Source organism: Scyliorhinus torazame, chromosome 3 (genome assembly GCF_047496885.1).
Source record: "Scyliorhinus torazame isolate Kashiwa2021f chromosome 3, sScyTor2.1, whole genome shotgun sequence".
NCBI lineage: Eukaryota > Metazoa > Chordata > Chondrichthyes > Carcharhiniformes > Scyliorhinidae > Scyliorhinus > Scyliorhinus torazame.
The window spans coordinates 90,752,604-90,776,903 of NC_092709.1; the positions used below are offsets into that span (position 1 = coordinate 90,752,604).

A 24,300-nucleotide genomic window follows, 5' to 3' on the forward strand; every position below is an offset into this window, starting at 1 on the left:
AAGCCCCAAAGGAGAAAAGCACCCCCACCCCCCCACACAGCAGGTAGTTCAGGCTCCCATGAACCCTGTAACAACCCACCACACAGCCACATCGGACGAGGCGGAATTCCTATATTCCACCCCCCTCACAGTGACCCAATTACGGGACGCGTGTGCAAAAATCACACCGTTCCTCCCTGCTTCAGACCCACACCATTTCTTTGCCACCGTCAAACATCAGGCGGCCATGTACGGCCTGGATGAGAGAGAGCATGTAAAGCTCATGGTTCTAAGTTTGGGTCCATCAGTAGAAGCAGCCCTTCCCGACCCACAGAACGTAGGAGGAGGCACCCTTGCAGAAATGTATACCGCGATCCTGGATGCGATCGGGTATAACCGGGGTGACCCCGTAGATGGCCTAAACAAGTGTAGGCAGAAGAAGTCTGAGTACCCCACAGCGTTTGCAGGACGCCTGTGGATTCACTTCGAAGCCGTTTTTGGAGACGTAGACCGTGCCCATTTGTCCCCCAACAATATGGCCAAATGGACCCGCACCCTTATCTCCCATGCCACAGATGCAGGACAGAATGCCTGTAATAGTTATGATCCCTTGGAGGAGGCCCATAACGAGAAGTGGGTGGTTAAAAGATTGTCCTGCGTTTGGGAGCAGTCTGTTCACAATGAACCCGCCGCTAAAACCACCGAGGAAAAGCAAGCCGCCGCAGACATGCAGGCGGTAAAAGCCACACCTCACAACCCCGCCTGGGTGAATGAGGGAAAGAACAGCCCCCCACCCAAATCACAAGAATGTTACAACTGCGGACAGTTGGGACATTTTGCAAAAGAGTGCAATGGCCCCAGAAAGCCACAGAAAGCCCAACAAACAGGCACTCTGAGTAAGAAAAAGGCAGAGCCCATCCATAGCGTTAGCGCCCATTCGGATCAGACGGACTTGACCGAAACAGACTGATGGTGTACAGGCTACCCCAGTTGGGTCTGTGATACTCTTTGGGATAGGTCAGGATGACCCGTAGTCGCAGCAAAATGCGGGGACAGCCTATCGCGTTTCTTTGGGCCACAGGAGGGTCCCGCACCACCATAAATTCCTCCACCCTTTTTCAAAAGGACACGTGTCACACTACAGCCACTATCACCCTCAGCGGCTTTACAGGGCATTCGCAGCAGGCACACATCACAGCCCCTGTATCCATCCAAATCGGAACCATCACCACCAAGCACCCCGTAGTTTTAGTAGACCTGCCCCACACAGCAGAACACATCCTGGGGATTGATGTTATGAATTCCCACCACCTATCCTTCGATCCAGTCAACCAGTGTATCTGGAAGATGGCGAAATCCGCTAGAGCCCCCGCAACGCTCAACATAGGGGACTATATGAACAAAATTAGCGCAGTAGGCGAGTTTTGGTTCAACCCCACCACGCTTAGCACAGACAAGCAGGTTAGGGCAGTCCTGCAAAAGAACCGGGCAGCATTCGCAACCCACTGGCTCCGTACAAGTAACAGGACCGGACCCTAGACCCCAAAAACAGTACTGATTCCCCCTAGAAGCAGAGGGAGAAATCCTAAAAGTTATAGCGAGCTTATTAGAGCAGGGCGTACTAAGATCGGTAGCCTCTACTAATAATGTCCCGATATGGCCAGTAAGAAAGCCCGACGGATCAGCGCCTGACCATTGAGTATCGGGAACTCAATAAAGTCACCCCCGCAGCAGCCCCCACCGTAGCAACAAGTCCCGAGACCATGCTGAAGCAGGGACTCAATTCCCGCTATTTCACGGTTTTGGACATCAGTAATGGATTCTGGTCCATTCCATTGGCAAAGGCGTGCCAGTACAAATTTGCCTTCACTTTCAGAGCGCAGCAGTATACGTGGACATGCCTGCCACAAGGCTTCCACAACTCCCCCTCCATTTTCCACCGACAGCTGGCAAATGGACTAGCAAAATGTTCTCGCCCCGAATGTCTGGTACAGTATGTAGATGATCTACTACTGCAGACAGACACCAAGGAGGAGCACATTGAGCTTCTATCCGAACTCCTGGAATTATTACATTCCATTGGCTGTAAAGTCAACCCAAAAAAGGCCCAGATATTGGAAGAAAAAGTGGTATATTTGGGTACAATTACCACACACGGCAAACGCGAGATCGAGCATAAAAGAATTGACTCGATCGCTAAATTGCCCCTTCCCCAGAACGTTTCAGCCCTCCGGTCGTTTTTAGGACTGGTTGGCTACTGCCGAAACCACATTGACTGTTTCGCCAGCAAGGCAGCACCCCTCTCAGACCTCTTAAAGAAAGGAGCCCCCTGGGAGTGGCTTCCGCAGCATTCAGATGTGTAGAATCGTTAAAACAGGCACTCATAGCCGCCCCCGCACTACAAGTTCCAGACCCGCTTTTCCCTTACGCCATAGAGGTAGCAACCACAGACCACACCCTTTCAGCTGTGCTCCTGCAGGAATGGCATGACCAGTTAAGACCCGTAGCTTATGCTTCCCGACTTTTAGATGCTGTGTAGCAGGGATTTTCAGCCTGAGAGAGGGGCACCTGCTCGCAGTTTTCTGGGCAGTCCAGTACTTTTCCTATATTACCGGACTGAACCCAAATCACCATTCTGACCAAGCACACCCCCACCCAACTTTTACTGGACGGACGACTTAAGGACGGTACCGTCAGCCAAATACGCGCAGCTAGATGGACCCTTCTCTTGAAAGGACGGGATATCACAGTAAAACAGACAAAGACTCACACATACTTAGCGGACAATTTGCAGTACCCCGGAACCCCCCATGAATGTGAGATCATCTCTCCACACCATAACACAGGCCCCTTTATAGAAAATCCCCCCCCCCCCCCCCCCAGAAAGATAGGAAATTCATCTCAGAGCCCCCCGCACACGGACACGTGTGAACCCATTAAGATTTATGTGGATGGATCTTCCACAGTCTTAGATGGGCAACGCATAACAGGTTGCGGGATTTATGTTGGGCCCTCGAGGAAATAGCATTAAAACTCCCCGGGCACTTAGGCGCGCCGACAGCAGAGCTTGCGGCCATCGCGTACATAGTAGACCACCCAGCTTCCTTCCCCAGCCCAGCAGACATATACTCAGACAGCCTCTATGTCTGTAACAGCCTTACAGAATTTCTGCCCATGTGGGAAACAAGAGGATTTGTTTCCGCAGATGGGAAACCCCTCCCCTCAGCCCCATTACGCCGCCATATTTTAGATAAAGCCCAGAACAGGACTTTTGGCATCATAAAAGTCCGCAGCCACCATCGTTCTCCCCCCCTGAAAATGTGAAAGCCGACGCACTGGCTAAGGCAGGTTCCAGACATTGGTATTTTTGGAAACTCCCCCGAAAGCGCGCCAGTGAGTGCTGTCCAGGTCACACAGACTAGGATCGAGGATCTCGTAGAGGCCCAGAAGCAGGATAGCGCTCTCACAGAGATTGTGAAAGGGAAGTTTCCAGCCTCATACGAGTGGTTCAGAAATACCCTAACCACACATGACGGTGTGGTGTTAAAGGACACCCTTTATGTAGTTCCTGAGCAGGATAGGAACCAATTCATTTGTTTATTCCATGATGGTCATGGACACCAGGGAATCGATCCCACTACAGCCCACCTCAAACAGCTTTGTTGGTGGCCAAATCTCAAGGAAGATGTAAGTCATTACATTGAGAATTGCCTTATCTGTGCGCAGAACAACCCCGATAAATATGCCAAAAAGGCCCAACTCAGCCACACCCGACCCGTTAACGGCTCCTGGACTAACCTCCAGATTGATTTTATAGGTCCATTGCCCCTTGCAGGAATGGCTATAAATATGTTCTGGTGGTCATAGACACTTTTACAAAGTGGGTGGAAGCATTTCCAGCCCGCACCAACACCGCGAAAACCACAGCCAAGATCCTAACCCACCACATCTTTACAAGGTGGGGACTCCCCCGCAGTATTGAATCGGACCAAGGTTCTCACTTTACGGGACGTGTCATGCACAACGTCCTCACGATATTTGGCATCACCCAAAAATTCCACATTGCGTACCACCCACAGTCGAGTGGTATAGTGGAGCGCATGAATCGGACCCTAAAAACCACCCGCAGAAAAATGGTCCAGCAGAACAACACCACTTGGGACTCAGTCCTCCCTTTTGCGCTGATGTTTTTGCGTAACACTGTTTCCACCTCCACAGGTTACATCCCACACACTCTCATGACCGGACGCCCCATGAAAGGGACAGAATACTTGTTAGGTTTAGACCTGACCAGCCCTGAAGTAATGGCCCTCACCCACGAGAAAGCCGTGGAGCAATTAGTTGCTAATGTCAAAACGGCTCGGTTAGCAGCCGCAGTTAAATTGGGCACCAAAAAGAAACAGAGCAAGGCCTGTTTCGATAAGGCAGTGCATGAAACGGAGTATGATATAGGACAGCAAATGATGTTGTCGGTATATAACCCCAGCACATTCCTGTCTCCAAAATACTCGGGTCCGTACTCCATTTCGGATAAAGTCAGCCCATCAGTATACAAAATAAAATACCCAAATGGTAAGACTGCGTGGTTTCATATAAACCAGTTAAAGGCTTATGGAACACAGTCAAACCACGCCCACCATGTCATGCTTGACGCAGCAGACTACACCCCGCCTACAGCCAACGTAACCCGACCAACCCCCACCACGTCCAACCCAGCCACGGACTCGACCTCAACTCCACCCCCAAAATATACACTCCGCCCCGGTATGCACACAGACTGCAGCAGCAGAGACAGCGACTGCGACTGTGACGATAGCCACAGCACGCCTCCCTACTATCCCCATGCAACCGGACCCACACCCAGTGACTCCAACAACGATCCCAGTGATCCCTTCCTGATCACTTTTCTAAATAAATCCCACCACCGAACCACACAGACGACCCCGACTTTGTCCCCACACAACTCGACGCAACTCATTGGCACCGCGACAACTCCTACAGACTGGTCCACAACGACGAGAGCAACCCCAACTCACACAAAGCAGCCCTGTCAGCCCTAATTCACTCCAGAGTTTGGCACCCGGGAGAAGGGGACGACCTCGAGTCTGACTCCCAAACCGCCAACCCCTTTGCGACCCTGTTCGCAACAGAGAACTGAGGTGTCCACATGATGTTTCAAGGAAACGCTTGGGAGAAGTGGTGTCCTTCCTGATGGAACCTGCAGGATGTTTTATGTTGTTCGTACGTTTGTTTCGTGTTGTTCGTCCAACAGGAGAATTTTTTCCCAGCCGCTGGTTCAGCGGTATCAACTTATCTGCAGATACCTGGTCAAGAGACCACACGCTTGTTCAGTGAAACTAGCTTTTCAGCTGATACTTGTTCGGGTATCAGACGCCCGATCGTAACTGCTCTTCTGATTCAAGGATAGAATCACAATGGCAGCCCCACCACGATGACTACATTTTTACCCGTTCTTGTCGGTTGCTCAGGCAGAGGAGAAACGGCGTGAGACCCGCCCTGCCTGGGGACCCCCCCGTTGGTCAAACATGCTCGGGTAGGGGAGATACGGCATTGGTAGCCGTCCTACCCGGGGACTCCATCCAAATCTTACCCGTCGCGGCCCATACGCACCTCATTTGCCATTCTTTCATTTCAAAAGGTTTTTATTTGTTTAGGCGACCTTTAGGTTGCTGCCATCTGCTATTTACATCCAGGAACATTTGGATGGTAAATCAGCACAGGTCCGTCATTGGGAAGTGTGCCGTGTCCTAAAATTTGTTTTTGGAAAAAAAATGAGGGAGTCACACATAGTGACCAATTATAAGGGTATAATTGGCCCCAAAGGACAGACACACTAGCATACCGGATATTGACCCAAGATAGTTACAGATACGATGCTTGTTTTTACAGAACTCCAGAAGCTCCAGGACCGGAGAAAATACAAGAGAACACACAGAAAGAAAAGGAAAGAGGACAGCCATGAGTACCCCCTTCATCGTACTCAACATGATTTTTGAGGCCATTTGGTTGCGCGGGAACGTGAACCCCATTACTTCAAACCTCCCTGCCGTTAATGTTTCACTGCCCCGCAGTACCCAGAGCCCAGTCACCAGCGACACTGCATCTTCCTGGTGTGCCAGGTTCATAACCTGGTACTCCCTGTCCTACGTGATCGAAGCACTGTTAGCGTTGGCAATACTCTGCTGTGTAGTGCAGACTATGCGCCTACGTAAATGGAGGAGAGCGTACCGCGCTCGAACCCCGGTATATCGGATCAGATCCCCTATATTCGGTTACGACCAGACCCCCACGATTTATAATAAAAACAATAAAGAGCATTCATTTGCGTTATTACTGTAAATAAAGAGATGTACAAAACTTTTCATGAACAAAAAAAAAAATGTATGATCCTGAGCTTGACTGCCAAGCCAGGAAAAAGTATATGAAATGTTGTGATTGTTGTTGTATGTTTAGGAAGATAGGATAATGCAATGTTTAGCGAGTATAGTGTAATAAGGATAAAATTAGAGGTTCCAAGTTTGTTATTTTGTAATGCATGTCCCTGCCTGACAAAGCGTCCTTAGAATTGCTAGGTAAAATTTGTGCATAGCTAGGGTCAGAGCAGAGGCCATGTAGGAGGTGTCCCCCCCGGTCAGGGAATGGAAAGAACAAAATTTGTGATCCTTCACGCTTCCCGTTCGGATCACAAGGAGGGTATGTAGCCACCTAAAATGGCCGATTCCCGATTAGAATGGTCAAACCCCGATCTAAAATGGCAAACGAAAGAGGCTGATGCGAAAATCAGCCAACAGGACTCAAACGGACAGCTGCAGGTAAAACAGTGTATTCGCCTCTGGGGAAGTCAGCCCAGACCGATACCTGCAGCCATCAACATCACAAAAACCCAGCCATCTGCATATTAAGCAGCCATCCCCGGGAACAATTGCTACACATTAGCAACATAAAGCCGATCCAGACCTGTCGGCGCCAGCAGGGGCTGACACAAAGGAAGGTAAACGGCCACCCCCCGATCAAGGAATCGCCCCATTGTTGGAGCATATCGAACCAAGTGATTTCCGAGCGATCCCCGGGAACAATTGAAACATGTAAGGTGAATAAGGCCAAGCCAGACTCCTCGGCGCCAGCAGGAACCAAGACAAAGGAAGGCCAATGGACACTCAGGGACCGCCCAGCGATCAGGGAATGGCTCCAGTATTGGAGAAATCGATCCAAGTGATCGGAACGTAGTCCAATCACTTGGAACCAGACGGCGCGAAGCCCCTGGGGACTATAAAGTAGAGTCCCCGAGTTCAATTCGGTCTTCTTGGCAGGGTCACTCAGCAGCGCGAACCAACCCTTGACAGTGACCTGCCTAGCTGCCGCAACAACCAAGTAAGTCTCCAGTCGACGCTCGCTACGAGATAGGCGCTCCTAGCTACCAGTCCATACCAGCTTTTGAATCCTGCAGACTCAGAATCGAACAAAAGGCCATTTGTTCCCCTGACCTGGTGGGCCAGTTCCGAAGCCAAGTATAGGCCTTTTAGTGATAGAGATAGTCTAGTAAGTAGAATTTTATGCATGAGTAGTGATTGACTGTGTATAATAAATGTGTTTTGATTTGAATCTTACTAATCGGTGTGTTGAGTTATTGATCAGTACTTGAACTTGAACCTCGTGGTGGTATCATAAAGATACTTGGCGACTCTAGAGCAAAGGTTATAGAAACAGAGCAATTAAGTAAAGCCACAACAGGCAACGAATTAAGAGCCAACCAAAGTTAGCAACAACAGGCAACGGGAAGCTTGGTTAAAATGTAATAGTTGCCACATGGACTCCCTTGGGCTCAGGAAACCCAGCAGAGGGGAGGTGGGAATTGCCATCTGAGGAGGTAGTACCATTTTCAGCATTCCTTGTGAGCCAGGAGCAGCAGGAATGTTGTCGCTTGTCCCTCAAGTAAACCTTCAGCCTCCCTCCACCCCTCGCAGCTTTTCCATTTTAAAAAAATATTATTTTTTGGGATGCAAACATCATTGGCTCGGCCAGCATTTATTGCCCATCCCAAATTGCCCTGGAGATGGTCATGATGAGTCGCCTTCATGAACTGCTTAAGTCTCTGTGATGTACTAATCCCCATAGTGATGTTCAGGATGGAGTTCAAGGAATTTGACCCAGCAACGGTGAAGGAACGATGATATATTTCCAAATCAGGATGCTTTATGGCTTGCAGGGGAATTAGCAGGCGATGTTGTTCCTATGCATCTGCTGTCCTTGTTCTTGGAGATGGTAGAGGTTGTGGGGTTAGAAGCTGCAGTCGAAAGAGCTGTGTTGCTGCAGGACATCTTGTAGCTGGTACACTCAACCCTCCCATGATGGTCAGTTTCCTTCCTTGCACCACCACTCCCCCACTGAAGCCCCGATGTCTCCCTTCCTTCCACAATGGCCAACTTCCCTGAACCCCCTGCACCCTCCCCCAATCCCTGATCACTCAGTCCATTCTCCCTTTCCAATTACCTAACAGTACAAGACAATGCATTGGAATCGTAAAATGAGAAGCAACAATTGAAGGAAAAGGTGTGAAAGGAAAGTGGAATAATTTAAGACAAAAGGGGGAATTATAGCTGGCAGAGTTTAGGAACAGAATACAAGAGTAAAAACAGTTTAGCTTACTAACAAAGTTTTTAAAGGCATTAGAGAAAAAGAGAACAAGCAATTCTTAATAATATTCAGGAAAGTATCAAGATATGGAGATTTTTACAATTAGACTGAAGAATGGCATCTGCTCCACCCATCCCACTGGTCCTCCCTCTCTATGCCCAGCCTCCGCTCCGCCCATCCCACTGATGCTCCCTCCCCTGTCCAGCTTCCACTCCACCCATCCCACTGGTCCTCCCTCCCCTGTCCAGCTTCCACTCCACCCATCCCACTGGTCCTCTCTCCCCTGTCCAGCTTCCGCTCCACCCATCCCACTGACCCTCTCTCCCCTGTCCAGCTTCCGTTCCGCCCATCCCAATGGTCTCCCGTCCCTGTCCAGCCCCGGCTCCACGCATCCCACTGGTCCTCCCTCTCTATGCCCAGCCTCCGCTCCGCCCATCCCACTGGTCCTCTCTCCCCTGTCCAGCTTCCGCTCCACCCATCCCACTGACCCTCTCTCCCCTGTCCAGCTTCCGCTCCGCCCATCCCAATGGTCTCCCGTCCCTGACCAGCCCCGGCTCCACCCATCCCACTGGTCTGCCTCCCCTGTCCAGCTTCTGCTCCACCCATCCCACTGGCTCTCTCTCCTTTGTCCAGCTTCCGCGCTGCCCATCCCACTGGTCTGCCTCCCCTGTTCAGCTTCCGCGCTGCCCATCCCACTGGTCTGCCTCCCCTGTCCAGCTTCCGCTCTGCCCATCCCACTGGTCTGCCTCCCCTGTCCAGCTTCTGCCCAGCCTCCCTTGATCAGTCTTCGTACAGCTTGGCCAATCTCAATCAGGAGTCTGATATTTTTGAGTGGACCCAAAGAAGGCCAAAGCAGCATCTGCTCACTTCGAAGTCCTCGAAGAAGTCAACCTCGCCAGGTGCACGCCACTTATATGTGAACTTTCCAATTTCTGACTGGTGGGGAACTTAATTTGGAAATAGCAGTTAATTATCACGGACTAGCTTTCAATGCGCATGCATGACATGTTAATGCACGTGATGGGTTTCCTGACATTGCTCATTGGGATGGTCAACCTGCCTTTAAAGTCCAGAGAACTTTATTGCAAAAGTTCATCCCGTCGGCAGTAAACTGATTTTTGGCCTCTCACTGAATTAAGTTCCTCTGTCCACCAAGCTGCAGGAGCAACCGGAAGATTCCTGTCCATTTTTTATGTCTTTGCCTCCTTATAAAAGGTAACAGCCTCATATGGGAAGCCTATATCAGGGTGTACACAGGGTTGCCAAACTAGTGGCCGTCTGAGTAATGCCGATAGTGGGAAAGATAGGTGCCTTTGGTCCTTTAGTAATGGAATTTCCTACTGAACTCAAGTTCCTCAGGATTAATGCTGTTCCCGGTGGGTGCGTGTAGGAACTGGTGGGGGTAAGGTCCCCCATGGGTTTTTAGGATCATTGTCTAAACAGAAGCTTGTCTGTTGGAGCATCAGGCTTATCTCACTCCTCTACATTACTCTGGCAACCTGCTCCTGTTGGTTATAAAATTCACTCGGTGTGGGTTTACCATATGTGTCTGACTACAAGCTGTCCATTACAGAGGGATCCAGTCATTTATTGGCCCTGATTAGTGATCTCAGCCTCAGCTGTCAATCAACGCCACCCCCAGGCTAGGGCTAATCCAATGATCTGTGGCTTCGACTAGTGCACAAAACAGCTAATGATACACCCCTCATGGCTTCATTACATAGAAACATCCACCAATTACGAATGAAGGCAATTTCTGGCAGCATGGAATTGCAAATATTGGTCTCACAATGAGTACCCAATAACAATTCACAACTTCTGGCCTAGCCAGAGTTACCCACATCCTGTGAACAAATAAATGGAAAAACCCACTTCAGACAATTATTTGGTGAGTCATAGATAACTCACACAGTTTGCAGCCCTTTTCCAGACAATAAGTCTGTTCAGAACTGAAAGCTTTCTGCTCACAAGACACTTTTGTATGACTTTGGCTGTTAACCCTTTACCTGATGTTTCCAGCATTACTAAATATAATTTAAAACTAAATTAAAGTAAACAAGTGCATTTTGTCCAAGAAGCCAAACTGAGGTTACAGGTACTGTACTCAACCACGGCTGTTCGAATTGCACAGAGGATGGTTGGAATTCTCATTTTTTCTGTCTAAGTGTGGTGGTGGGTGGTTCCAGCGGCACCATTCCTGCTGGCCACAATGGTATGGACATGTGCGCGATTCCACTCTTGGAGCCTCATTAATTATATACAACGACTATCTTGCAGGGTCCTTCATATTAATTCTCTGTTTATTCCCTTATTTCTGCTTTCTTTTATTTTTTCTGTTATTATTTTGATGCGTAACGGACATGTCACTTTAAAAAAATATATTTCTTTATTCTCCTCCTTTTTCACATTTTCTCCCAAATTTACACCCACCAACAATAAACAATAATCAGTAACAAATATGTCAATCCCCATATCAATAACAATGATCCCATCCTCCCACCAAACCCCAAACATTAGCCCGCATGTTCACATAAACAAATAACAAAAAGGAATCAGGCATCACCCATAGTCACCATCAACACACACCGCCCCCCCCCCTCCCCCCAACTAATGTTCGATGTTATCCAGTTCTTGAAAGTGCATGATAAATAATGCCCATGAATTGTAGAACCCCTCCATCCTTCCCCTCAGTTCAAACTTAACCTTCTCAAGAGTCAAGAATTCCAACAGGACATGGCAAAGGTGTAGAGGCTGCTCTCCATCCCTCAGGATCCGCCTTCGGGCGATCAACGAGGCTAAGGCTACAACATCTGCCTCCGCACCCGTTTCCAACCCTGGCTGGTCCGACACCCCGAATATGGCCACCCGGGGGCCCGGGTCCAGTTTTACATGCACCACTTTAGAAATTACCCTAAAAACCTCCTTCCAGTAATCCTCTAGCTTTGGACAGGACCGAAACATATGAACGTGATATGAAAATTTCCATCCCACCTCCCTGGCTCAAATCTGTGGTTCCCCCGAATCGGCATTTCCCTTCATCCTGCCCCCAACCCGAAGTGTTGGCGAAACTGCCTCCAAATTCGCAATGAAGCTATTATTACCAGGCAGGACATGTCACTTTAAGGCAAGCAACTATATCTTTAATTCAAGCATGAGGAAGCAGACTGTATCTTTAATTCAAGCAGGAAGAATCCGGAAGGCCGAGCTAGTTTAAACTGGAGTTGTAGACGGGCCGGCATCAGTGACGTAAGGATGGGATGGGACTTGGTTTGATTGATTTGGCTGATGGCCAATGAATTGATCCAAAAGGCTGTGCTATGTCCATTAACAGGTGATGATTGGATTCTACTCCACAGGGATGTTTTTCAGAGTTCCAAGGTTAAGTTCGGTTTCAGTTTTGATTCTGGCTGCAAGAAAGAGACAAGACTCTGCTAACTTTAACGCTGCTAAAGATCCAGTTAACTCTCTCCAGAAGGCCACTATGAGGGATGATTCTCTCTCCAGAAAACCTTTGAGTACTATTTTGCTACAACTACAAGAGGCCTGAAAACAAACCATAAACTAAAAACACAGTTTGACAATAAATATGGTGCCTCTACATGGAAAGCTGTGAGTAATGCTTTTCTAACCGGCAGAATACCTGAATGAATGAATCTACAAAGATTATAACAGGCTGAAATACAAAAACTTTAATCTGCCAGCATGCTGCGAGGAAAGGTGTGCTGAACGAACCATAATCTGAAACAAAGACTCTTTCTTTTCTCCATTTATCATTTTTAACCCCTTTCCACCCCTCTGTGTTTGTCTGTCCTGTGTTGTGTCGAGGGTGGGTGGCAAGTTAAAGTGGGTATTAGGCATTAGCTTCTCGTTAATCAGTTGTATTCACTGCATATTTCACGATAGTTCTTGTTATAAATAAACAGTACTCATATTTAAATTTATAAACCTGGTGACTGTGATTATTGGATAGTCAGGAGCAGACTTGGTATTTTGATAAGAATTATTGGTTAGTTAACAATGTTGTGACTCCAGGGCACGTGGGGCTGGAACTGACCGCACACTAGCCCAGTGTGCCGTAACAATCTCTCAGAATCACCAGGCAGGTCGGAAGCTGAATTGTCTGCCCACCATCAGTTTGGAGGTTACGGTCCATATTTAAAACACCAGTGCAACGCACTCATATCACTCTCTCCAGACGACCCGTCATCAGGAGGCTGCTCAAGATGGCATCTGCCCAAAAGCAAAAGGCCACCTCCCTCAAGAAGAATGCAGCACTCTGTTTCAGTCATAGAACATAGTGCAGAAGGAGGCCATTCGGCCCATCGAATCTGCACCGACCCACTTAAGCCCTCACTTCCACCCTATCCCCGTAACCCAATAACCCCTCCTAACCTTTTTGGTCACTAAGGACAATTTATCATGGCCAATCCATCTAACCTGCACATCTTTGGACTGTGGGAGGAAACTGGAGCACCTGGAGGAAACCCACGCAGACACGGGTAGAATGTGCAAACTACACACAGTGACCCAGCGGGGAATCAAACCTGGGACTCTGGCGGTGTGAGGCCATAGTGCTAACCACTTATGCTACCATGTTGCCCTATGCCTGCCCAATCAGGCCCCTGTGCCTTGATCCAAGGTGTCCGGGTGCAGAGGCAACCTGGATGGCTACAGGAAACGCCCGAGCATCACCTCTCTGGCCTGTGGGGTCTGTCACCCAGGAGGTCAGTGCAGCTGGCAACTGCGTCCAAAGCGCCACACAATGCAGGAAGCGGGATGGATGATATTATCTGCTTCGCTAGGGTATGTCATCCTTCAACTCCCTCGAATATTAAGCTCCCATCATGCCATTATGTGCTCAAACGGTTAATCTCTTCACAAACCTCACGCATCAATTAGGGGGGGGGGGGGGGGGTTACATATCAACACTCATTCTCTGACAGACACTTTCACATCACCACCATCCCAACTGTCATGATGTTCACACTGCATCCTCTGGCTCTTCTGGGGAGGGCTCATCACACACAAGGGACATGCATTTAACCCAACCTCTGTTCCATCCCTCTGATCACATACCTTTCTTATATCTTCATACATGTCAAGCTGGCACACAACAAACGAGAGTGAGCCCAGGATGGGGAAAGGACGGCAGAGACCCTCGTCCCAACTGAATTCACACAGCTGCCACTTACCTTGCAAGGGAGGACAGGGATCGCACCTGTGTAAAAGGGGAGATTGCTTCTCCTAACAACCTGGTACAGATCACAGTGTAATCACTTCATCAAATCAAACAAAGTGAATCAAATGTACTCTGAAATAGCTTAAGCTCATCCACTAAAACTCTATTTTCTTTTTCGCAGGCGCCAGCAGATTGCAGCCAGCCAGCCAGCTGTGCAGCAACCTGAGCCCCCAGAGCACATCCGAGGATGAGCAGGCTCAAGAGGTTATGTCACATCAGTCACCTGCAGCCTCTGTTCGTGCAGTGACACACACCTCAGTGTGCATAGCTCTAGTTTGGACTCAGGGTTACTTTCTTTGTTTAAAAATAAATTTAGAGTACCCAATTTTATTTTATTTTCCAATTAAGGGGCAATTTAGCATGGCCAATCCACCTAACCTGCACATCTTTGAGCTGTGGGGGTGAAACCCATGCAGACACGGGAGAATGTGCAAACTCCACACGGACAGTGACCCAGGGCCAGGATTCAAACCCAGGTCCTCAGCGCCGCAGTCCCAGTGCTACCCACTGTGACACATGCCACCCCCGACTCAGGATTACTTTCTGGCGAAAGCCTTGCTGACACATCCCCGCAGCAGTTAGAGGTAGGAACAGCCCAGGTCTGCAGCATTCTGAGGCCTGCAGCACCCGCTCTGTGCCAGTCAGATGTTGAGCCTCTGGAAGCAGCTGCCAGCTCAACTGTGGAGATGCAGCGGCAGGCAGAGGGTCCAGGGTTACTGCACAGACGAGAGTGACAGATGAGAAGTCCATCTGCTTTCTGTCCGATGACACATGCACACACAATGAGCTCCTGTTGGACACCCCAGGGGCCTTCACGCAACACACTCCAAGGGTGTTTAGCCACTCGGAATCTCCTTTGCATGTGCCCAAACCCACCTCAGCAGCACGGACTGCAAAGGATGCTTCTGCCCCTGAGCACGAGACCTTTATCAGGCCTCAAGCCACCAGGGAACACCTGCCATCACAGGCATCTGGGCGTAGCAATCAGCAGGCTGCCTCCATCTCTGTTGCACCAAGGTGTAGCGGTAGGGTTAGGAATGTTTAAAATACTGCAGGCACTTTTGGCTCATGGGTGTGCTATAACTGTAGATGAATTGCAGTTATTGATATTCATTGGAAGGATGGGCGGCACGATGGCACAGTGGTCAGCACTGTTGCCTCACGGCACCGAGGTCCCAGGTTCAATGCCCTGGGTCATTGTCTGTATGAAGTTTGCACATTCTCCCAGTGTGTTGTAGCCACTTAAAATGGCCAACTCCCGATTCAAAATGGCCAATGGCAAAGGCTGATGGGAAAGTCAGCCAACAAAACAAAAACCAGCAGCTGCAGGTTGTCTGTGTATTTACCTCTGGAAAGGCCAGACAATATCGATACCAGCAACCATCAGCATAACAAAACAACAGCCATCTGCATACTAATGAGCAATCCCCGGGAACAACAAGCAACATTTAGACACACAAAACAAAACCAGACTCTTCGGCGCCAGCAGGAGCCTACACAAAAGGAGGTGAACGAGCACCTCAAGACCGCCCATCGATCAGGGAACCGCTCCAGCATTGGAGAAAATCAAACCAAGCGATTGGGACAAAGTCCAATCACTTGGGACCAGGTACAGGGTCCGCCCCGAAAGGTGGGAAGCCCCTGGGGACTATAAGAATTGAGCCCCAAGTTCAAATCACTCTCTTCTCTTCCTCTCCACCTCTTCACGCTCTTCGTCCTGCCCGGGTAACCCAGCAACAACGAACCAACATTGACCGTGACCGGAGCAGTGAAGATCGAATCGTAAGCTTAATTCAACGCTCGCTACGAGATAGGCGCTCCTCGCTACCAATCTGTACCAACTTCGAATCCCGCAGACTCAGAACCCGAACGAAAGGCCATGTGTTTCCCTGACCTGGTGGGCCAGTTCCAAGTTAAGTATAGGCCTGTTAGTTGTAGAAGTAGCTTAGACGTAGAATTTGTGCATGAGTAGCGATTACGGTGTATAATAAATGTGCTTTGATTTAAACCTTACTAATCGGTGTATTGGATTATTGATCATTACTCGGACTTGAACCACGTGGCGGTATCATAAAGATACCTGGCGACTCAAGAGCAAAGGTGACAAAACAGAGCAATTGAACAAAGGCAAAGTTAACAACAGTGTGTGTGGGTCTCACACCCACAACTCAAAGATGTGCAGGGTAGGTGGATCAACCATGCTAAATTGCCCCTTAATTGGAAAAAAATAATTGGATACTCAAAAATAAATTTAAATTTTTATTTTTTATAAAGATATTCATTGGAAGGTAATGTGAATGTTTTGGTCAACTGAAGGCACTGTGATTTTGTACTTTGAAATGCTCATATCTTAAGGTTTAGTCATCCTCCCACTCAGTGACATTGCCCCACTCTGAGATAATCATTCACATAATGCCAACCTCAATGCAACTAGTCTCCAGAACCATATGTGCCGTTAGGGAGACGTATGCTGGGAAAATTTTGAACCCTTATTCCACAAGGGACAGAAATGGTTGAGCACAGCTCATCAGTAATGAAACTCTAAAAGCATCTGGGTCTCCTCAGCGTTAGTGACCAAATACAGACATGCAACTCAAGAGCACCCTAGGCTGGTCCGCATCTTATTCGCGGCAGTGTTTGCATCATTAGATGGAGTTGAAAGTGTCAAGCCTCGTCTTGCATCTCTTATCGTCAGTCAGTGGACTTCAAGTTCACAACATGAGCGCATTAGCAGGCCACCGCTGACCAAAGCTAAGATCATGCCATGGTGAGTCATGAGATCAGAACACACAAGTATGAATGCAGGACTCGTTCTCTCAGCAATGGCTTGACTATCCCCAGAGATGACAGAGAATGGCTTGGCGGGATAGGGGAGATGTGCCCAGATGGCCTCCTTTACTCTTCTTGGAACCTGCCAGCTGTTACAGTTTCAATGGCATGCCTCCCATATCCTCCTTCCTCCATGGCATCTCGCAGTAATGCAGTCCATCAGCAGCCCCTGGGGCTTCCTGGACCTCAATACCTCGATCATCTGATCAGCTCTCTCCTCCTTCAGTTAATCCTCCAGCAAGAGCTCACACCATTGCATTAGGCAGTTTGTGAAGGGCACCACACATGGCGATCATGCTGGAAACCCTCTCCAGTATTGCAGAGAGCCACCTGAGCAGTCCAGGCATCTTAAGCGCATCTTCAGAAGTCCTATGGTCCACTCCATAAGGGAGCATGCAGAGCTGTGAGCAGTGTTGTACCTCTCCTCATCACGTGTTTGAGAACAGTGCGTCGGAATCATGAGCCAGTGTTTAAGTGGGTAGCCCTTATCCCCCAGAAACCATTCCTGCAGACATTCCAGCCCCTTGGAAATCCCAGGCATGTAGGCGTGACTGAGGATTTAGGAGTCATGACAACTCCAAGGATACTGTACGCACACATACAAGATGTGTTGCGATGGTCACACACTAGCTGCACGCTAATGGAATGGAAGCTGTTGCGGATTTTAAGTGTTAAGGGCTACTGCCATGGAGCCCGTATAATCACATGGGTGCAGTCTATTGCACGCTGCACACTTGGGAAGCCTGAGATCTATTGCACCCTGCACACTTGGGAAGCCCGAGATGTTTGCGAAGCTGGTGAATCTTTGAGCCTGGCTATCTTTGTCCTGAGCAAACTTGACATAATGATGGGCCTTCCTGTCAATGACATCGGTGATTTCCTTTATGTATCGATTGTGCTGCTGACTGAGAGATGCCGCACTGTTGATCCCTGGAATGATGTAATCAGGTAAAGTGACAATATTTAAAAGAATCTGGGCAAATTAAGTCCGTGGGCGGAAGATGAAATTTAATGTGTGTAAATGACTTCATTTATATTGAAACAGACATCTTAAAATATATCCATGAGGATGTCATTTATTTTCAAAAACTGTAGTTATTTTCAAAAAGATTTAGTTGTAATAAAAGTAATTTAATTTTTGCTTAGGGCACTGGTGAGGCTTATTTTTGGAGTTGTAGGGGCAATTGTAAAAATATGTTCACAGCACGGTGAAATAATGGTCAGCACTGCTGTCTCACAGTGCCAGGGACACGGCTTCAATTCCGGCCTTGGGTGACTGTTTATGTGGAGTTTGCACCGCTCTCCCCAGGTCTGCGTGGATTTCCTCTGCATGCTCCGGTTTCAACCCCCCCCCCAGTCCAAAGATGTGCAGATTAGGTGGATTGGCCATGCTCAATTGCTCCTTATGATCCAGGGATGTGTATCTGTGTGGAGTGCTGTTTCAGAGGGTCGGTGTAGACTCGATGGGCCGAATGGCATCCTTCTGCACTATAGGAATTCTATGATTCTATGACTAGAGAATGTTACAGTTCAGCAATCTGGATCGCTTTGATATAAAATAAATTGTTAGAATGCAGGTACAGCAAATGATTTGGAAGACAAATGGAATGTTGGCCTTTATTGCAAGAAGGATGGAGTAAAAAGTAGGTGCAAAAAAAAAAAAAAGTAGAAAACAGCACCCCACGAAAATGGAACACCCACTGCCCCCGCACCCTGAAAACAGGGGTAGAAAATCCTCCACCATGGCTTTTTCTTAACATGTAAGAACGAGGTGAGATTTAGCCTGTACTTGACTTCTTTGTAATACATTTCGCCAAAGGCGGCACAATTTTTTCTGAAACCTGCCTTCAGTAAGTTGAAATACTGGCAATCGCTTGTAACAAAATGCAAAGAACTCTTGCAGGAGGAGAGGAGTGGCAAAACATCAAAAGGCTATTGATAGTTAATTACTGCAAGTAACAGTTAGTGTTAGGGACTAGCCTACAATGAAAACCATGATAGAATGACTAAAATTTGCTATATTACAATTTTCCTGGTCTCTTTTTTGGATTACAATGATTCAGCATTTTTCCCATTCACAACTCCTCTGGATAAATCTTCTGTTTCTTGTTCCATTACCATCCCCTTTGCCTTGCAGTTTCATCTCTTTTATTGTTCAATCTCGTCTACCTTCCACTTGACCGCAAACTTTCCTTTTATTCTTTTCCTTCCCTCCTCCCTTTCCCTACCTTGGAGCCTCGTATTTCTCTAACTGATGAAAAGGCATTGAAATGAAATTTTGGGTGGAATTATATTCCCCACCCCCACCCGAGATGGATATGTGCAGGCTGGAAACCTCATCACCTTCCAACTACTACCAATTAAGTCTGAGGCAGGAAGGCCCGGAAACCAAATGAGGCTTTTATCCTCCTCCCGCTACTGATATACAACCAATGAACAGCAGGGATGCCTGTGGCTTGATGGAGGAGTCCCTTCCACTTGTGCAGTCCATGCCCAATGGAGAGATCCACTGGAGGTATGGATTGCTCATGGGTGAAGACCCCTGACCTCCCTGTCTGGCCCAGATGAATCTGTCTGCTGTGTGTTATTCCTGGAGTTCTGCTGCTGATTCCTTAATTTGCATGTATCTCATTCCCCTATCATCTCTCTCCTCGCTGAGCTATACTGACTCCCAGTTAAGCAATGTCTCGAATTCAAAATTGTCATCCTTGCTTTCAAACCTCACCAGGGCCTCACCCATCCTCATCTTTGTATTTTCCTGCAACCCCACAACTCACTGGGATATCTGTGTTCCTCTAATTCAGGCCTCTTGAGCATCAGCGATTTTAATCGCTCCACCGTGGGTGGGAGAGACATTCACTTGCCATGGCCCCAAGCTCTGGAATACCCACCCTACACAATACCTCTCCCTTTTAGGACCCCCCCCTTCAAAACCCAACTCTTTCTACCAAGCTTTTGGTCACCTGGCATAATGCGAATACTTCAGCGGACTTTTAGTTAAAGTCCACTAAAAGGCGCGTTTAGCGGGGTGTTTCTCAGCACTGCAGTTGCTATCCAATGGCACTTTGCCATTTTATTTTGGCCTCGAGGAGATTCTCATCCGCCGAGGCTGCATTTAAGGGGCCGCATTTACTAATATTATTTTTTAACAGTTTATGATGGCAACTAAATTTTGGAATTCCATTTACATTTTGAAATCACCTCTGTGTATCTTCCAATTTTTATAAAACTGTATGAAAGAATTTGTGTTCCATTTTTCCAAGCGGACATCATTAGTCAATACTCTCCATTTAGTGGATGTGGGGCTAGTGAATTTGGCATAATGCCAGATAATATCAGATCTATCAAATTGTTTATTTGTTGGGAAATTAAAAGATTTGTGATGGGGTTCTCTCTTCTTGAGCTGAAACCTTGTAAATACTAGCATTTCTGCAATATCATAGAAATTACAGTGCAGAAGGAGGCCATTCGGCCCATCGAGTCTGCACCGGCTCTTGGAAAGAGCACCCTACCCAAACACACACCTCCACTCTATCCCCATAACCCAGTAACCCCACCCAACACTAAGGGCAATTTTGGACACTAAGGGCAATTTATTATGGCCAATCCACCTAACCTGCACATCTTTGGACTGTGGGAGGAAACTGGAGCACCCGGAGGAAACCCACGCACACACGGGGAGGATGTGCAGACTCCGCACAGACAGTGACCCAAGCCGGAATCGAACCTGGGACCCTGGAGCTGTGAAGTAATTGTGCTATCCACAATTCTACCGTAGACTCAAAGGTTCTCTAAATAGGTTTGTGTACAATTGAAGCTGTTGTACATTCATCCATTTATACCTTGGTCTCCAACATTCATTTGTATACTTGTGGTGGAATATCACTGCACAATTTCTCTCAAAGTGTTCACAGAATTCATTTTTTCTTTAATATACAAATTCATTGAATTCTCAAAGGATTGAACAAAGCATTTAAGAAAGTAAGCATTTCTATTGACACCTCACAGTAATGGGCATTTACCTCGGGAAGTGATGTACTCTGGAGCTTTCCCTGGACTCAGTGGCACCGCTTCCTCATAGTAGCCTTCAGGCAAGGAAGAAGTTGGCAGGGGTGGCGGGCTGTTTTCTATTGGCTGAAGCACACAAAGCACTGTTATTAGGCTAACATGAACATGTTTCCATCAATCCCATGCCATTTGCTGAATATTGCAGAAATACCTTCCTATGGAATATAAAGTACAGGGGAAGCGGGCGTCTCAAAAATCACATTCATAATTATTGCTGAACCCTGTTCAACTGTCCTTGGATGAATGTCAAATATGCATCGCTTAAACCTGAATCAACAATTTTGACTAAAACCTCCAGAAAGAGACATGTCAATTCCTGTTCTCCCCATCTGCCAGCTGAATTTTTATCTTGAACCAATCGGGGGGAAAAAACAAGCAAAGGGAGAGAAAACAGGCAAGAATCTTAATTTTTTTAAAAAGGAAAACCTCGAAAATCAAAACATTAAAACATAGTTAATTCATCCAAGCTAATAAAGTGGGACAGGAGATGGGTCATGTATTTGATTAGACTACAACAGACATGTGAAAGAAGAAATTAAACTTTTAATTTTTTTAAAATTTCAGTTTAGTTAAATGAAAAAATAAATATGTATGTCTATTTTTGGATTTTGGCTTTATCCAAATCTATTACTTTACTTACACTCGATACATTATTCCAAGAGATATCAGGCAAGATACGCAAATCTGTTCAAAGACAGTCATCAATACGCCTGGGGAAGAGGTAATGGAGGGGGCTGAACAGGGCTGGAACAAAGGATGTTTCCTCGATCTCACAAAAAGGCAGGCATAACTAAAAGCATTATGGATTCTGATAGCAACACCATTTATTTGGAGAAAGTGAGTGGAGTCAAAGTTGTTCAATATGAGAATAGGTTCAGCAAGATGGAGGAGGGGGGTGGTGGTGGATGGTGACAGGTTGAACCTCCGTTCAAGGTGGAATTAGGGAATCCTCAGACCATCCTGATGGGAAATGGAGGTGTAGAGAGATCGGAATACAGTGAAAAGCAGACCACTAGGGCCAGGAAACTGGAAATTGTTAGGCACTGCTTCTCTGAAAGTAGTAAATATAGTTGGGAAGTGACTGGATAGGGGAAGAAAAACAAGAGTTGAAATCGGAAGAAATCAGTTCCGTGGGGCAGGACTGTTTGTAGATCTTGGGCTATATATCTGGGCACAAATATAAAGCAAACAGCAGGTCGCTCACTATATGTGGATAAATGCAAATGTGCATGGAAATACTTAAGTATATTCTTGGGACCGGTTACATTTTCTAGAAAATAACAACTTGCCTTTCATTACTGCTGCATTCTCATGTGACTTCTTAAAATTAGATAGTCTGTTTTACAGCCTCATTAGCAAACAAGCAACAGAAAGGGAAAGAAAAGCATTGACAATGCCAACCATGCACTTTGGGAAAACCATAAATTATTTCCTTAAATAACTTGCAGAGTTTAACCAATACCATTTGCAGTAGCGACAAAAATGTCCTGTTCAAAAACGTTCAGTGCCCTGTCTATCCTTAAAATAGTCTTTAATTATGTTTCTGTGCAAGAACTATGATCATAAGTTCTATCATCAGAAGTGCTATGATCAGAAGTGCATGGTCACCTCTTGCTACTTAGCCAAACTCACTTACACCTGTATATTTTAAAGTTAATTTTTCATTTTTTTGATGAAGCTGCAGCACTCATCACTGAGAACATACAACTTCTTTTATATCTGTACAGGTTGTCCTTTGCTCCCAGTCACCTATTTACAACTACAGCAAGGAGAAAATAGGGGAAATACTTACCTGTTGTTGACCCAGCCACCAGGTCACATGGCAGAGTGACTTGGTGGAGACACAGTTTGAATTGCTAAAACATCATGATGCCATTGCATAATCTGAGCCACCCTTTTGAAACAAATGACCCAACAACTTTTACTAAAAACAAGAATTAAATGGTCATTGTTGATAGTTATTGAAACATCTTGCTCTCAATCAGCAGTCAATTTTTTTGGGACAGCAGAGGCAACTGCTAAAATTCCTTCAGAATAGAGCCTGGCACAAGTTAATCTTTCAAAGATTTAATTTTGGGATTTAAAAAAAAAATCACTATCTAACTGTGTTAAATACTGGAGTATTTGGTATTTGGAAAATGACACTTCGGAACACTCCATAAACAAACGGAACTTTATTGTGGCGTGTTCTCTCTCATACCATCTGCCGCTCTGTTTCCCGTTCTACATTGCACTACATCACTCCCTTGCATACATTACTACAGCAGATTCTACATTGAGCTAAAGGGACAAATATATAACATTTCCTCCCCCGCTTAATTTAAACGTCTGCAAAACAAGTTCAACATGAACAATGGTCAATAGGTTAGTCATTACTAAATTCAGGTGGTCTGGAGGTCGCCACTCTTAGAACGGTTGACGGCGAACCTCTGGTGTTTTCATCTTCACACTGATATCAGTGGTAGTTGGTTTAACCAGCATTGACATGGGAACTGGAAGTTGCCTCTGCATCTGGACAGAGGAGGTGATGTTGACTTCCTCAGCAGTGTCTGGTGGTGTAGGGGCCACAGGAAAGTCCTGACTTGGTACAGCCGAACCGGAGTTCTCAACAAGCTCCAATTTTAGCGGATCTGTTTTTCCAGCCAGTAACTAACTGGTCTGCATGTCTCCTCCAGATAATGTCACCTGTCATCTGGACAGTATAAGAGACAGGTCCACTTTGCGCAAGGACTGCGGCAAGAACCCATTTCTCCCATGAGGAGTAATTCCAAGTCAAGACTCCTTGTCCTGGTGGTAAACTGTGCTTTGCTTTCATGCCGTTCCAATTGGGTTTGTTGTTGTTGCCACATAATCTCCTTGGTTTTTAGAGGTTTTAAAAGATAAAATGCAAAATGCAGCTGTCATTTCATCATGAATAATGCAGGACAGGTCTTGGTCGTGGCATGTGTGGTGCTCTGATATACCAGTGAGAATTTGAGGTGTTGGATAATAAAACCTTGTCCTTTGGTTGTTTTCAAAGAATGTTTCAGGGTTTGGATGATGCATTCTGCTAATCCATTAGTGGCAGGGTGATATGGCATGGATGTAGTGCGTTGAATGCCGTTTTCTTGTATGAAGTTCTAAAATTCCTGCGAGATGAATTGAGGTCCGTTGTTGCTCACCAGTTTTTCTGGAAATCAAAAGCGACTAAATGCTTCTCCCATATTCTTTTTTTATTTTTAAATAGACATTTTATTGAGGTATTTTTGGTATAGTAACAACAACAAAATAAACAAAATACATGAAACCATAAACATAGTGCAAAAGCCATTTACCTCTCATACAGGTCCCACCCTTATTGACCCCCGACTCTAATCTAAACTACGCCCCCCCCCCCTGACGATTAATTTCCCGCAAAGTCGATGAACGGTTGCCACATCCGGGTGAACCCTAACAGTGACCCTCTCTAGGCGAACTTGATTGTCTCCAAACAGAGAAAGCTAGCCAGGTCCGATAGCCAGGTCTCCGACTTTGGGGGCTTTGAGTCCCTC

At 46.9% G+C, this 24,300-nt stretch overlaps 1 protein-coding gene across 3 annotated transcripts in view; it reads right to left on the reverse strand.

Moving 5' to 3' along the window:
• afap1 (actin filament associated protein 1) overlaps nt 1–24,300 on the reverse strand; it is a 342,584-nt gene that overhangs the window by 155,093 nt on the left and 163,191 nt on the right. For all 3 annotated transcript variants that reach the window (XM_072495955.1, XM_072495957.1, XM_072495956.1), the window contains exon 4: nt 20,725–20,836. In XM_072495955.1, coding sequence (XP_072352056.1) covers nt 20,725–20,836 — 112 coding nt within the window. The remainder of the gene's footprint in view (nt 1–20,724; nt 20,837–24,300) is intronic.